This window comes from Bos javanicus, chromosome 3, assembly GCF_032452875.1.
Source record: "Bos javanicus breed banteng chromosome 3, ARS-OSU_banteng_1.0, whole genome shotgun sequence".
Lineage (NCBI taxonomy): Eukaryota > Metazoa > Chordata > Mammalia > Artiodactyla > Bovidae > Bos > Bos javanicus.
Window position 1 is genome coordinate 112,775,635 of NC_083870.1, and position 15,639 is coordinate 112,791,273.

The 15,639-nt window shown below is 36.8% G+C and overlaps 2 protein-coding genes across 10 annotated transcripts in view; one reads left to right on the forward strand and one right to left on the reverse strand.

Moving 5' to 3' along the window:
* GIGYF2 (GRB10 interacting GYF protein 2) overlaps positions 1 to 15,639 on the forward strand; it is a 129,286-nt gene that overhangs the window by 56,022 nt on the left and 57,625 nt on the right. The window lies entirely within an intron of this gene.
* KCNJ13 (potassium inwardly rectifying channel subfamily J member 13) lies at positions 2,672 to 10,103 on the reverse strand. Of its 2 annotated transcripts, XM_061412645.1 has the most exons (3): positions 9,850 to 10,103; positions 4,653 to 5,128; positions 2,672 to 3,455 (listed from the first exon to the last, which is right to left on the reverse strand). In XM_061412645.1, the coding sequence occupies exons 2-3, from the start codon at positions 5,110 to 5,112 to the stop codon at positions 2,833 to 2,835; spliced, it is 1,083 nt and encodes a 360-aa protein (XP_061268629.1). In that variant the 5' UTR covers positions 5,113 to 5,128; positions 9,850 to 10,103; the 3' UTR covers positions 2,672 to 2,832. The 2 variants fall into 2 exon arrangements, with proteins under 2 accessions (XP_061268629.1, XP_061268631.1); XM_061412647.1 differs by lacking the exon at positions 9,850 to 10,103 and having other exon boundaries at positions 4,653 to 5,273.

Below are 15,639 nucleotides of genomic sequence, written 5' to 3' on the forward strand. Positions count from 1 at the left end.
TAGGAATCATCTTACAGTAATGATTCTGTGAGGATGGAATTAAAAGATCATTAAAGTAAAATCTAGGTGGTACAGAAAGGTTCAACTCAGTGCATTTTGAAATTCTTTGAAGCAGGCATAGCAATTTTGGCTGTTAGGTTGCTGCTGGCAGTTGGTAATAAGGGCTTGTACTTATATAAGGTGCTTCCTTGGTGGCTCAGATAGTAAAAGAATCCACCTGCAATGCAGGATACCCAAGTTTGATCCCTGGGTTGGGAATATCCCCTGTTGAAGGAAATGGCTTACCCACTCCACTATTCTTGCCTTGAGAATTCCATTGACAGAGGAGCCTGGTGGGCTACAGTCCATGGGGTCAGAAGAGTAGGACGCAACTGAGCAACTAACACAGCAACAACACACATATATAAAAGTGGGCTTTATGGTTTTTCATATCTGCTTGTCTTTGGTTTATTGGGACTGTTAAGCTGTCTGTATTGGTTTCCACAAGCATTTTTAACATCATTCCATTGTGGTCTCCTGGATCATGTATCCGAGACATTGTGGTCTCCTGGATCATGTATCTGAGATTCTGTCACTAATTTCCCAGGTGGCCCAGGTAAGTGAGCAATAGAGCCAAGAGTTAGAGCTGCTGGTCCCACTTTCTAGTAAATTCTCCCTCTTTCAGTTTGTACTCCATTCACCTGAAAGGATAATGGGGCCTTTGTAGAAAACTTAATCCCCTTAACACAGAAGCTGTGATTCTTTGAAATGAAAGAATCATTTTCCCAGAAGCTTTCAATCTCCTAGACAAAAGTATTTGATTGCATTTTTTAGCTGTCTGTTATTACATAGCATTAGTATACCAACAGAGTTTTTTGGGGGGATAGTGTGTATGTGTCTAGGGAAAGTCATATCTAATTTTCAGATGCAAAGTTTATGTATAAATAGTACAGTAGGAGATTACTTTGGCTTGAATGGAGAAGGTCCTGCATCTGTATTGAGACTGAGAGGCCAGACAGGCCTGTCCACTTCCTAGTTAGGCCACTTTGGGCATCCTCTGTGTGTGACCTGCGTAAGTGATGTGAGGCTCTTAGGGGAAAACATACCATGTAAATCTTCAATGCTACTTTATTTTCACAGGTTAGGTGAATTTTGTTACTTTATTATAGAAATAAGAATTTCTGCTGTCTTATCTGTATTACAGCAGTCTTGAGTTGGAAAATAATCTGTTGTTCTAGCTAGTGTTTAAGAATGCCTAAGGTTTTTAAACTGCAGAAGTTCTCAATAATTAAGTTTCTGTGTCCTTGATATACTTTGCTATTATCAGTCTTAGACCACTTAAGAGTTCTTTATTTTTTTCTCCTTTTGGTCAAAGAATAGGAAAATGTGACTTGCTGCTGTGCCCTGCTTTTCACAACTACTTGCCTTTACTGTCTAGAATTTATTTCAAGAAATGATTCCTGTGTGGGTCATCACCAGTGGGGAGGGTTCATCTTTCCCTTTGCCTGCATAGGACTGGATAAGGGAGATTTCAGAAGAGCAGCAACAAATCTGTTTGAAATCTGATAGGGTGACATTTTTGGGTCTTGTTTTGGTTGGGGACAGTTTGATTTTTTTTTAATGGAAATGACAAGTATACAAAGATAGTCTTAAGTTAAACCAGAGGTAAGGGAAAGGGTTCATCCTCGTACATGTAAAATTAAAATAGCAGAGAAAGCATAATTTTCATGGAGTATTAGATTTGGAAAGAAATAATAGAGTTCATCTAGTCCAACCTCCTACTGGTGAATAAACACTCATTTTGTGTTTATAGAAAAAACTATTTGAAGTTTGAAACAGGAATTTGGGTTTGAAAATGCTTCATTGCCTAATTATTTTTTGCTTTTTCTAGTGGAGGTTTTTTTCCCTGAGTTAAATTATATGCAAACCTTTATATCTACAAAAATATAAATATGTTTGCATCTATGAGGTTTTTATACCATTGAATGGATCCTAAGTAGAAAGGTAAAGTTTTTACTTTGGTCGGAAGTCATTCAGGTGAATAGTTGTAATTTTTAAATCACTATTTGATTAATGTGCACAATAGCTTTAAAGTAGATAAAATTTTGCATCTCTTTGCCTAATACCACCCTGCAGTTTCCATCAGGCTAGTGCTTATTTTACTTGCTCTGATCACTTTCTGCCACAAATACATGAATATGTGAGTGTGTTTGAGTGTCATGCCCAAATGATTTTACAGTTATGGTTAAATCTATTTTTTGCTGTTTTCTTGTGAATATTTGTTCTTAGCTGTTAAAAATTAAGGGGGTAATATTTACCCCAGTTTGGTTTTATAAAGAACCAAAGGAATGATCTTTGTTGTCTTGAAAAAAGTAACAGTTTTGAAAGGATTTTCACTAAATATTATGAAATCATCATTCTACCTAGGGAGCTAGGTTTGAAACTAGACTGTTGCTCCAACTGGCAGATGAAAATGAAAAATTTATGACTGATTGACCTAGAGTTCAGCTGTGTGAAGTGTGTCCCTTTTACCTGCATTACTGGTATCATACCACATTCATACAGACTCACCAACAGCATTTCTGTTGTTACACATAATCTGTTACTTTCACATTCATTGATTTCAGCAGATAACCACAGAGAGAAACTTTGTATAATGTTATATTTCCACAACATGTATTGTTAGCTCAGCCATTTTTTTAACAGGTGGAGGCTTGATCACCATGATGTAATCAGAAAGATGTAATCAGCATTGGAAAAAGAAAACATGAGATACGATGAAGGAAAAATAGCTGCATAACTGGCTGAGTGTATTTAATACATTAGAAAATAGGGTGCTAAAATAGATACTTCTTACTCTGTCAGTCCTGTTTCAGAGATCTGAAAATTGTCAATGCTTTGTCCGTTGATGTGGATATCCAGGTCAGTCCTATTTGGGCTCTTGGAGACCAGAGGAGTTTGAAATTCAGGAGTAGTCTTGTCAAAATTCTCCATCTTGATTTGATATTCACCTTTGGAGCCTCGGGCCAACAGAGATGCAAAACAGTGATGCAACATGATCTCGGAGGGCAGGTAGGATGTCCTCCTCTGGCACGTTTCTCCAGTGCCTTCCTGCATTGCTGAAAGGAACACAACTAATTCAAAGTGGGGAGGATTTTCATGCTGGAGCAGAGTAGCCAGAGGACTTGATGGTATAATAGAGTGGTAGTAGGTGAGTGGAAAGATAAAGAATGGACACTCCTCGGAACTGATGCCATCAAGGTGAAAGTCCACACTGGTCTGGTAGAGTTTGCCGTTCTCTCGTTCCTGATAGAGCACAGCTGAGACCCGAACATTGGTTAGAGGGCTAGGTCGAGTGTTGGCCACTTGGAAAATGAGATTAGGTTTGCCATCTATGTGAGCTACTACTGCTAAGTCAGTAAAGCGAATTGAGAAAGCTCGATTTTTTGGCCGGGCAATCTTCGCCACAAAGGCACCTAAATTAGAAACCATTGAATTTTTTTTTAGAATGAACACTAGAAATGTCGTTACCTTTTCTGAATGACAAGGATCTAGCAAATTGTTATACATTTCTTAGTGTCGTGCCTGCCAAATAATTTAGGAATTCAACTTACTGATAATTTCTCATTAGCCTGAAGCGTTTTTCAAAACAGTACATAAATTCTTATTTTAAAACTGGTTTCAAAATGGATAAGGAAAATTCGTTTGTCATGTAGAAATGTAAAACTTTAAGTTTGTTACGAGGTCAGAGAGTGGTCATTGCCTACATTCCTACCCCTGCTTTTAAAAAAAAGGTAACAAAATAAATGCAATTTAGTTGCCACCAGATTACTTCAAGTTGAAATAGAGATTAGATTCATAAGTAGAATGATTTGGGGTAGGGAAGGGACCAGTAGAATAAGTGGTCCATTGAAGAACTTTTAACTTTGAAATTTATACAAAGCCTTTTTTCTTTTAAAAAGGCTCTGGCTCTCAGGTGATTTGAGTGTATGCTTCAAGTGCATCCTCCTCCCCACCACCGCCCCCCCCAACTCTAGATCAGGGTTTCTTAACTACTACTGTGCCTCAGATGTTGGCAGGCTGGTGAGGTCTATGGACCTCTTATCAAAATTATGCTTTAAATGCGTTAAAGTAAAATACATAAAAAGGAAGCCAAATGTATATATTTTTTTTTCTTCTTGCTAAGGATGTATATTCTTGTTCTTTATCATGCAGTACTGACTGTGGTACTCTGGGCTCACTAGTATTGAGTAAATGTTGAAAAGATGAATTCAGGAGAAAATTCTAGCCCAGTAAAGGTTAACAACAACAAAAAAATCAAATTCCTCTGTTAGGTAAAATGACTGTCATAATATGCATTGAACACATTTATTCACTTATTCAAGAAAATACTTAGCTCCTTTGAAAAATTCCTTTTAGATTTTTTTGTTCATATGTTTCTGGCTACTGTCATAATAATCCCTTTTTTCTTAAAATTTAAATATAAATTTAAAATTTAAATATAGAGTCAAATTTTAAAAAATTTGTCCTATTGTTTGACCCAAGACACTTTTCTAGTCTCAGGCATTACTTGTCAATAATGCAAATAAATTATTCTGGAATACGATTGCTTATAACTGACTATACCCATTCCAAAACATTCCTATGCTTTTTTAAAGAACAAAAACAATTACCTGTGATAAAAGCCTCTAGCATGAGGCCTAGGAGCATTTGTATGGCAAGGAGGGCGATTGCACTTGGACAGTCACCACTGGGGAACATGGTGCCGTAACCAATTGTGAGCTGTGTCTCCAGGGAGAAGGAGAATGCTGCTGTGAAACTGGTGATGTACTTGACGCAGATAGTGTGGTTTTCAGGTGGGGCGTCATGATCTAGTCCCAGGTCACCATTCATCTCAGCTAGAACATACCAGAGCACTGCAAAGACAAGCCAGTGGATAACAAAAGAGGCGGAGAAAACCAGCATCATCCAGCGCCAGCGCATGTCCATTAGGATTCCCCAAGCGTCTCGAAGATACGCAAGGCCTGTTTGAGCGCCATCCATTTGAAGCGTGCTGTGACCATCCTTGGTAACCATCCTCTGGTGTCTCTGAGTCAGGAGAGGAGCAATAACTTTGCAGTGACTGCCATCCATCTCAGGCTGTAATGCTCTGAAATCAAGAGTGCATTAGTAAACCCTAAACTGTTTCATAGTTAATATTATTTAAATCTTGAGACTTAGTTTTGCAAATTTTTTTTTTAAATGCTTCCTCGACTACCAGGCAGGCTTTCCCAGTCTGATAGCTCTTTCTGTTTTCACATAAGGGAGCATTTACTCAGTCATTCGTTGGACAGCTAATCATGATTTGCCTTGAGGTATCTCTTACTGGTTCCTTCAAGGACTGTTAAAGTATTGTTTGGGATTTTAAAAAATTTCTGAGGGCTGGGGTTACCATTCGTATCTTTTTTGACACTTTTTTATTTTTCTTGCACAAGTCTAGGCTTCAAGTATGTATTGATTTGACTAAATGTTATGTGTAAATAGCTTTTCATAATTAATTACTAGCTTATAACTGAATAATGAAAAGGAATGTTAAATATCTGTTCCTTTTTAAAATAGAAATCATTTAGAAGTGTAGTGTTTAGCTGACTGAAAATGTTTTGAAGCCAAACTTAGTGCTAGGGTAAGATTAAGCTTTTAGAGATCTGTAGTTCTACTGTATGCTTTATAATTAGCCTATTTAAAGTTTTGTAATTAGATTTTATTTGTTTTTGTTACTTTGTGGCCATTTTCATGGAGGCTTTCCTTCTGTGGCTGGTGGATTGCCACCCTTGTGAATATTCTAGATTCTGACTAGATAGTAAATAATTTTCTCTCTACCCAAAATAAGAAACTCCAGGTAGAGATTCCAAGGTAATATTAATTTTGGAAATAAATGAACCCGTAGAAAAAGCTTCAAGTTCAATGAACTAAAATAATCATTAAGGCATCAAATGACAGTTTTTAAAACATATTAGTAAAACTAGCTTTTAGCTGTAGTCAGTTTTCAGCTGTGTTTTTGTTTTCTCTGTGTGGTGCATAGAAATCTAACATGTGCTTTCCATGTGACCATCCTTGCATACCACAGAGGTGCAGAGGACTTAGGCAGAGGCAGCCAGGAACAGAACGGGAGATGCAACTTAGCTTCCCTTGGGTGCTCCTTTCTTCTCTGCCTCAGTCCAGTACTTGGGGTTTGTATGTGACTCTCTTTTTTGAGGCTTCTTCCTTCAGAAGTAGATACCCTTGGAAGTGTTGTGTATCACCTTCCTCCCTTTTGAATAACAGCAATGTTTAAGAAGGTAACTGGAGGCGTGTGGAGCTAGGCAAGGCTGATTTAATATTTATTGCTGATATTAGAGACATTCTCTTATATTTTCTTTAGATTTGAGTTGCTGATGGAACACTGGGTTGACTGTTAAATTTCTTTAGATTAGATGGTCATTTCAGTTTCATATTATAAATTTAAAAAATCTTAGGGCCTTAATGTCTTGTAATTTATTATCCTAACAAGTTGTCATTATCGTTTTATTTAGTGTTTATTTTTTTTCTTGGCACACTATTTAATGACTCATTTTATTAGATTTTTTTGATGTTTTAGAAGACCTGATCTCCTCTCTTTTGTAAATTATAATAATAACAAAATATAAATATTTCATATTGCATTGTCTCTAATTCTTTGGAATCTCAGCAAGATAGACATCCATATCCCATTTTTCAGGTGAGATCACTGAGGGTCAAAATTTTCACAGGGCGTATGGATTGTTTTCCAAGTTTGGCTAACTTTACAGTTGTTGTTGTTTTTTTTTTTAAACTCCAAGAAGCTGCCTAATTTAGAGATTTTGGCGAGATAAAAGTCTTCTCAAGATAATTGATACTGCATTCACAAGATAGTCTTTGACAGCCTAATTTTTAGCACCTTTAGTAGATGTTCTTCCTGTCCCCGTAAATGTCTCAAGTATCCATTTTAAATCATTGTTAGCTTTATGCATGATTTTTACGTCAATAATGATTAATTGGACTAGCTAATACACATTGTTGATTATGTGCCAGGAATCATACCAGACACTTCACATATATTGACTCATGTGAAGCCAATAGCTTCACAGAATAACAGAGTAACTTCTTGGGCTATTTGTTACTTTATTGGTATTAATATTGTTTCTTATGCGTGCCTGCGTGCTTGGTCATGTCTGACACTTGGTGATCTCATGGACTGTTGCCCGCCAGGCTCCTCTGTCAATGGGATTCTTTAGGCAAAAATACTGGAATGGGTTACCATTTCCTCCTCCAGGGGATCTTCCTGACCCAGGGATCGAACCAGTGTCTCTTACATCTCCTGCATTGGCAGGCAGGTTCTTTAGTACTGAGTCACCTGGGAAGCCCAATGTTTCTTAACTTTCATACCAATAAGTACCATTATTAATGACATTTTATAGGTAATGAAGCTGAGGCACAGTACGTTTCCTAAGATCATAAAAGCAGTAAGTGGTAGTGAATTTCTGCTCAGTCCGTAGACCAGACCAGAGTCAGTGCTATATTGCCTCAAAAATAGACATTTTGACCTAGTTATTAGCCTTTGTGAATAACACAGTGTTCATTTGACTAGTTTGTCCAAGAACCCTACTGAGTATTCTTCAGAAATGCTTAGGCTAAGACCTGTGATTTATAGACAAGAAATATATTTTCAATTAAGAAAGACATCTTGCATAGTTTGAAGATTAGTAAAATCAGAATTATTACAGTCTAGTCTTGGGTTCTGCAGAACAGTAGAGTTAAAATGTTCAGAAGACAGTTCTTATAAAACATTGCCAAATTTGTAATTTACCAGATAAGAAAATAATTTTAAAAATTACTACTTTCATCGTAATTTTATGAAAGAAAAGACATTCTGACACTTGAAGGATATAGCAATAAAGGGTAATTGGCTGCCTGCACCAAGCTGATGAACTGCTATGTGGTTTTGCATTGTCCGTGTCTTTGACCTTTATTGTTTCTTGCTTTCTGCCTATTTTGGCAGATGCCCATTGTCGACCTGTACACTAGTGGTGTTCCACTTACGGAATCACTGATTGTTTATTGTGTCACAGTAATTTGTGAGGGGAAAGGTCCATGATTCTTCTTGATTTCAGCCTGCTTCATTAAGTTATAAAATTCATTACCTGACGAGATAGCCTTTGTATACACACTATAGCTAATAAAATTAATTGTTCTAATTTGGGCCTTTTTTCAGGATTGTAGCTTCTTCCTTACAAATTTTGTAGCAGTCTTGTTCTAGGTTTTTTCAATTTTTTTTTCCTCTTGCAACTGAATAAATACAAGGAAAAGCCTGTGAACAGAAGGCTAATATCAAAACAGTGGCTCATTATCCTTTTTATATATAAAACCATCCTAGATCTTGTTTAGATGGTGTTGGAAAGTAGAGTAGTTGAGAGAAGTAAGATTTTGATCCCCACTTAACAGATTACCCTGAATAATTCCGTTCTTTGGACTTGGGTAGTCAGTGTGGTTTAGCATAACGAAGACAGGGTGGGAAATGTAGCTGACAGGGTTCTGGCTCTGTTAGTTACATAGCTGTGTCAGTTTGGGCAAGCCAGCCAATCCCCTTGGCCAGGTTTCCTTACATTAAAGAGAGAAAGAAAAGAGGGAATTAAATAACATGCCCCTTTAAAGTCCTACATGTTTGTAAACTTACTACCATTTCCCTCAACTCTTAAGGTTTCTTGTATGATTGTTTTCTGTATGATTTTACATCTACTCATATGACATTTAAAGCATTAAATTATTGTTGCCTAATACATGTAGATTTTCTTTCCATCAAATTTAAAAGTGTTTGATGGACAGACATTATGCTATTGTATTTCAAGGTAATTTTTATATCCCTACAGGCACACAAGTGCTTTTTGAATGTTTTAGTCTTAGTCTGTATTTATGTGATTCTTGTAAATTGGTCCCAGTAGAACATAGAATAGAAGCTCAGTATGGTTTCCTTGTATTTCTCTGTGTGGGCCAAAAAATATTTGCCCACATATAAATCATTTGATGGAAAAAAATTGTACTTTATAAAAATGATATTTTGGCTGCTTCATTGGTCATCAAAATAATGAACTCATTCTACTCATTAGGTTGTAGCACTCAAAATTATGTCTTTTATTGTCGTGTTGTAATGCGGTAGTGCAGCTCATATTAAACAGTTAGTTATAAGTAACTACAGTTGTTACGTGATTAAAGTATTACCATATATTTGCTCACTTCTGGTGGAAACACTTTCAAGACTGTAGAGAGAGTCCTAATCATCTCTCCTGCCCTCCCATAATTGGGACAAACAGTGTGAGTTCTAATTCTGTTATATAAGCTCAGAGGTTCTTTTATATTTTAATTTCTTATTTGTAAAAGTACATAATTTCAGCAGTAATTTCATGCTTAAAAAGAAATTAGGATACTCGTTATTTTTCCTATGGGTTAAAAAGATAAAAACAAATTTTTTTTTGCCTTTTTTTTTTTTTTAATGCTCATTTTTGGTTTCTTTAATCCTGTCCAGAAGAAAAAGATATGTTTGTTTTTTTTGAAAGCCACTGAATTTTTTCTAGGATTTCTCTTTTCTCATTTCTGTATTATAATGCAGAATTAGTACACATTTAGTAAAAGAAGAAAATTTTCAATAATGCTTTCAATAAGACTGTTACTCTGTTTCTAAAATTAAGGAAAAAGAATAAGGAATGTATAACCCTATAGGTAATGTCTTTGTTTTAAACTATTGGCAATATCTAGTTCTGCCCCTATTTGTCAGTCAGTTTTTTCCTCTTGTTTCCCTTAAGGAAAGAAATAGGATTGAGTATTATCGCAGGTACTCACCAGTTCTTTTGCTGGGTCAGCCTATGTACAGAGGCAGGTCTTGAGGAAACTTTCAGTCTGTCTTTTTGATAAGGTAATTTTAATCTACAAGTCCAGTTTGTAGGTTCTCTTCTTGGACTGGGTTTACAGTTCACATTCCTCTGTTTATAATGTCGTGGGGGCTGGTTTCAAGCTGAAGCTGATGTGATTGGTCACTTGGTCTGCAGGGGGGCCAATTAGCTCTGATCATGTGGAAAAGAATGCTGGTTTGTTAGGAGGTCTTTCTTTACTCAACACAACTCTGGAGAAAGCCTCCAGAACTGACTTGGAGAAGGGGTGCATTTTTTCCCTCTAATCAGGACCGGTCTTTAGTAAGTTTGCATAATCTTACTTAAGAGTTTATTTAAAAGTTCAAAGGGATAAAATTCCCTGCAAGATTTCCTTTCAGCCGTCTTTCCTTATATAGCATGTTGAAGTGTGAGATGTTTCCTTTACTAATCTTTTTTTCCTCCGTTTCTTTGGGGAACATTTCCTTGGATAAGGACTTTAAGGTATAAGTTAACGAATTGATTTTATTAGTATTCTTTTCATATCCCATCTCATCAGAATGACTAACGTTAATTCTGGAACTAGTAATAGGTTAATTCCGTTACCTGAAATCTTTTGTGGGGGGTGGTAAGGAGGCAGACTTTTTTATTTTTTTATGGCTGTGTACAGAGAGCTTGAATAAGAATACATTTAATTGTTGGTTCCTTGCATTTATCTTTAAAAACACACTGGTGTAAAAGAACTGAAAAAGTTTCTTAAGTCATGCTTCAGTGATCATTGAAGCATGACTTAAGAAAAAGTATGATGACATGCAATAAATACAGTGTTCACTGTACAGAAAATTAAACTTAATGTCTAAATATAATGTTTAGCTGGGAAATGTCTATGATCCAGCATTCAGCAACCTCCAAATGAGCTGTGGGATGGCTTTGTATAATGCCTTACTGAGCAACACTTTTTTCCACCTCCGTTAGCTGCTCATTTTAAAACTTTGATTGAATGTCACGTGTAAGGGGATCTGAGGTACAAAGGCTGCAATTGTTCAAAGTGAAGTCATGGATAGCCTGCTGGGGAAATTATTAATGTAGACCAATATAATGCTACTTAGAAGGTGAAATCCGCCTTTGTAGATTCCTCCTCCTTTCCCCCACCACAATTAAAAAAATACATTAATTCCGTCTTTGTTTTATTAATGCCAAGCATTTCAGCACAAGTTCAGACACAGCACTGGAAACTTTGACCTTCAGAACTAGAGAAGGTAAAAGCATCAAGCAGAGACTTGTGATGTGATGCGCCTTCTCTGTATGTTCTGGTAGGAATTACGCTTCGTATTGATTGCCAGGTAATGGCTTGTGGTTGCAGAGGGAAACCAGAGCTAATACAGTGCGATTCTGCCTTTCATAAAGAGGTATTGAAAGTGCATCTGCCATGTGTCTTGAACAGATGGTATAATAAGCAAAATAATAAAGATTTTACCAAAATTAGAAGCCTCTTTCTGTAATATATTGAGACAAATGATTTACAAGATGGTTGTCAAGAAAGAAACATCTCAAATAAGTGTTCTGGTTTCTGCATTTTGCACTTTGAAAGTTGGCTGTCGTCTGTAAACAGTGATTCTTAATTGCTAACTGAATGGAAGTCGTAGACCTGTTCAGGAGTGCTTCCTCAGGGGCTTAGCACTCCCCTTATAATAGCCTGAGCAGTTAAATTCATTGGTGTTTGAATTTAATAGCACTGAAATGAGGTTAGCTGAGTTGAAACTGATACTGATACTGATATTAGACCAACTTCACCCAAAAGTAAGTGGGCCCTCCTGTTGAAACAGAACTAGTGATTTAAATTGGAGATGGCGCTAAAACATTCTATAAAGGAACATTGAATTTTTTCCCCTGCAAATTATAATGATTAAGAAAGATACCAAGATCAGGTACATTATTCTTTATTAAATAAATTCAATTCTGTATCCCGAAAATGTTTGCTTTGCTTTCTGGCTAAACCATTCCAGTATATAACCCATATTTGTACCACATTGAACCTGCAAGCAACAAAATCTTTAGTTGTAGTGCAATGTCTTGCCTGTGTACATATGTCATTTCACAAGTTTTAAACTTTAGCCATGGTCCCCAGTGCTCTTTCTTCCATAGTGTACTTCGCTTTCTTTAGAAGAGGCCTGGTCTCTTTCCAGTTCTGCATTGAAGCCCACTGCTGATCATCTTCCCCAGAGATTTCAGGCAGCATCTGGGTATATACTAGCAGATGACTGAGCTCAAGGGTTATAGGACTGTGGGGTGTATTCAGACCACATGAGGTCTTTTTCAGAGTCTCATATACTGCAGCCCCTCCATCTTTCTTCCAACTGGGAACTGCAGTGTTTGCAGGACCGTGTTACCACTGGAGCAGATTATGATCCTCCTCAGGGGTTAGGATGGGAGAAAAATTGCAAATCTCTGGATATAGACTTAAAACTACTCCATCCTAGTTACCCTGAGTTTTGTTTACAATTGAGGGGGAAAAGAAAATACCAGTACCTGGATGGGATTCCCTTTCACTGTTTTTTCGGTATTAGGAAATATTTTTAGTGTTAATCAAAGAATCTGTATCTGAATAGAGGAATACAAAGTTACTTGTTAGAAAAATTTGCACATAAACAATCTTCAAAGTCTGTCCCATAATTCCACTTTTGCTTTTGGAGTTTGGGCACTTGTAAGTTCCAAGTCTCACAGCTGTAGATTTTGTTGGCTGAGTGCCCTTTTGCTCCATCTGAAGTTTTCCATAAACACCATTTCTGGCTGCAAGTCAAACATGCACACAGGTGCCCTTTTACTGCTCTTTCTCCTTAGGAAGTCTACTCAATTAGACCAGACTAAAACCAATATTGCATTTTAATTTTATATTATTTTTAGAAGAGTCCTGTTTAGACTTAATACATTAAGGCAGAAACAACCAACTGTCTACTGCCAACGGGGAAAGTATTTATATACGTAGTACATTGTATTTTAGCACTTTCTGTATATCTTGAAGATGTATGAATATAAAATATACAGTTTTTACAGGTAGTACAGTTTGCTCATAAAACTGTTATGTTTGCCATATTGAATGCCACTTGTATTTCTTTACCTTTTAGGGGTCATAGATACCTTTGAGACTCTGGCAGAAACACTAGACCCTTTTCCCTGAAAAAAGACAAAGGCATGCCCGCATGCTGTGTACTTCCAGTTTAAGGATTCACTACCCCCAATCTCTCGTATTGGCTGTGGTTAGGAATATTTGGTTCAGGCATCAATTTTTAAGTTATTTAATTATGTTTACTTTTAATCATCTTGTTTACAAGTTAATCTGTTAACATTTTTTTAAAAGTCAGCTGAAACATTTGGTTACTCAGCTTTGTCATATTACAGATGTTACAGAAGGAGAAAGACTTAAGTGCTGAGAAAGGCCATGTGGGTGTCCCTCATTCATTTTAGCCCTGGTCACTGTGGAGCCCTATAATTTTTAGACCTTAAAGGAACTTTGGTAGATACTGTCTTTTGAGTTGCCCGTGAACAACATTATCATTTAATTGTATCAGTAATACACAAATGTATTTATTTAACTCATTATAGAGTTGACGTTCTCTTTGGAACCCCCCCCCCCCCCCCGCCACTTCCCACCCAGATTTACACAAATATAAATCTGGTATAATCATTTAGGTTGTAAAGGATTTATTTTCATGTTTTAGAGCAATTCTTTGCATATGGGGTAGCTTTGGAAATGTGTATTTTATTAGATGGTACTTAGTTTTTTTTCCCCCTCAAGATAATTATTTCAAGTAAAATTGTTATATTGTTAATATATAAGTTGATCTTAACATTGTTTTAGGGGTACACATTTGACGTCGTTTGTCTGCTGGAAGATTAACAAATTTAGTTCCCTTTAGGAATCTTGGCAGTCTCTAGCCCCAAGCTTTTCTGTGCATGTCTATTTTTTTTTTTTTAAGAGTACTTTAGACTTAGATCCTAGACTTCCTCTTTCGGCTTTAGTTTTTGCAGCATTTCTGGCTGCTTCTGATGGGTTTAATTTGTGAGTAAACCCTCGATTAGGAGTTTGAACATCTATGTTCTCTTTCTGCTTTAGTCACTACTCAGCTGGGTGATGGGCTTCTCTGGTAGCTCAGATGATAACGAATCCACCTGCAATGTGGGAGACCTGGGTTCCATCCCTGGGTTGGGAAGATTCCCCTGGAGGAGGTCAAGGCAGCCCACTCTAGTATTCTGTCTGGAAGAATCCCATGGACATAGGAGCCTGGTGGGCTACAGTCCATGGAGTCTCAAAGGGTCAGACACGACTGAGTGAGTAAGTACAACATAGCACAGCTGTGTGACTGTGAGAGATCCCCCTAGGGGTATCCCTTTCCTCACAGGAATAATGGAGGTGGTAAAGTTTGATTCAGCCCTTGTGGTAACTAAGAGGGTCATATGAGATATTTCAGTACATTTTGTCAGTGTGCAAGCTGTCAACTCATTGTTTTATGTGTGTACCCCTGGGCAGTGGGCCAGGAGGGTAAGTGTTGTGTCTTAAGTCTCTTCTTTAGTTTTAATCCTGTGTTTTTAATATCAGTATTTGTCCCTGGAGAAAGCCCTCATCTTAATGTGCTAGAGGTTTGAGTAAACAAACAAACAAAAAATGATAAAGTAGTACTATTTCTTTGGGGAAATACTCAGTAGTACTTAGCACTAAGTTGAATATACCTTATGGCCAGCAGTTTCACTCCTAGGTGAAGACCAACAGAAATGCAAACATATGCTTACCAAACTTCATATTCAAGAATGTTTGTCGCAGCACAGTTTATAATAGCAAAAAAAAAAAAAAAGAAACAACCAAAATCAGTAATAGAGTAATACAATGAGATCCCGTATCACAGTGCAAAAGAACAAGCTTCTGTTCTTTTTAACGATGTGGGTGAATTTCCTGAAATGTTCAGTGAAGGAAGCCAGGCGCACTACAGAATGAGAGAAAATATTTGCAAATAGTGTGACAAGGACTTAATTTCCAGAATATACAAACAGCTCACACAATTAGCAACAAAAACTAGACAACCTAAGAGAAAAATGGGCAGAAGATCTAAGTAGACATTTCTCCAAAGAAGAAATAGAAATGTCCAGTAGGACATGGAAGCATGCTAAATGGCTCTAATTATTAGAGAAATTCAAATCAAAACCACAACGAGGTACCCCCTCACTGTAATGCTCTAGTGTGTATGTAAATTCAGGCAGCTGAAAACAGCAAATAATAAGAAAAATCTTTGATTTGGAAATTCATATTTAAGCCACATAGTATACTGTGTTACAACCATTAATGTAGAAAAGCTTCAAAGAGGTAGCAGCGCTTAGCTTTGATCATCTTAAGTGATCTGGTGGTTTAACCTACACCTTTTTTTGAGGAGGAGAAAAAGGTATGTCACTGTATGAAGTCTGTCATTTGACCTAGTAATTTTACTCTTCGAGGTTTTTTTCAGAAGACGTGGTTCAGAAAAGCAAAACACGTATCACACAGATATCTCTTCCTAGGTTATCTAGTTCTCAATAAATTAGTTATGAAGTCAGTGTCCAGTGGGGAATTACCTAGCAGTTTTGCAACAGCAGCAGGATAAACCTGGTATATATCCATTCATATTATTATTAAGTTGGGCATGACCTAGCAACTGAGCAACAACAAAGATACATAATCACAGAGAAATAGTTGCTGTTTAAATGAAAAGTAGGTTTTGAAATAGTGGGTATACTG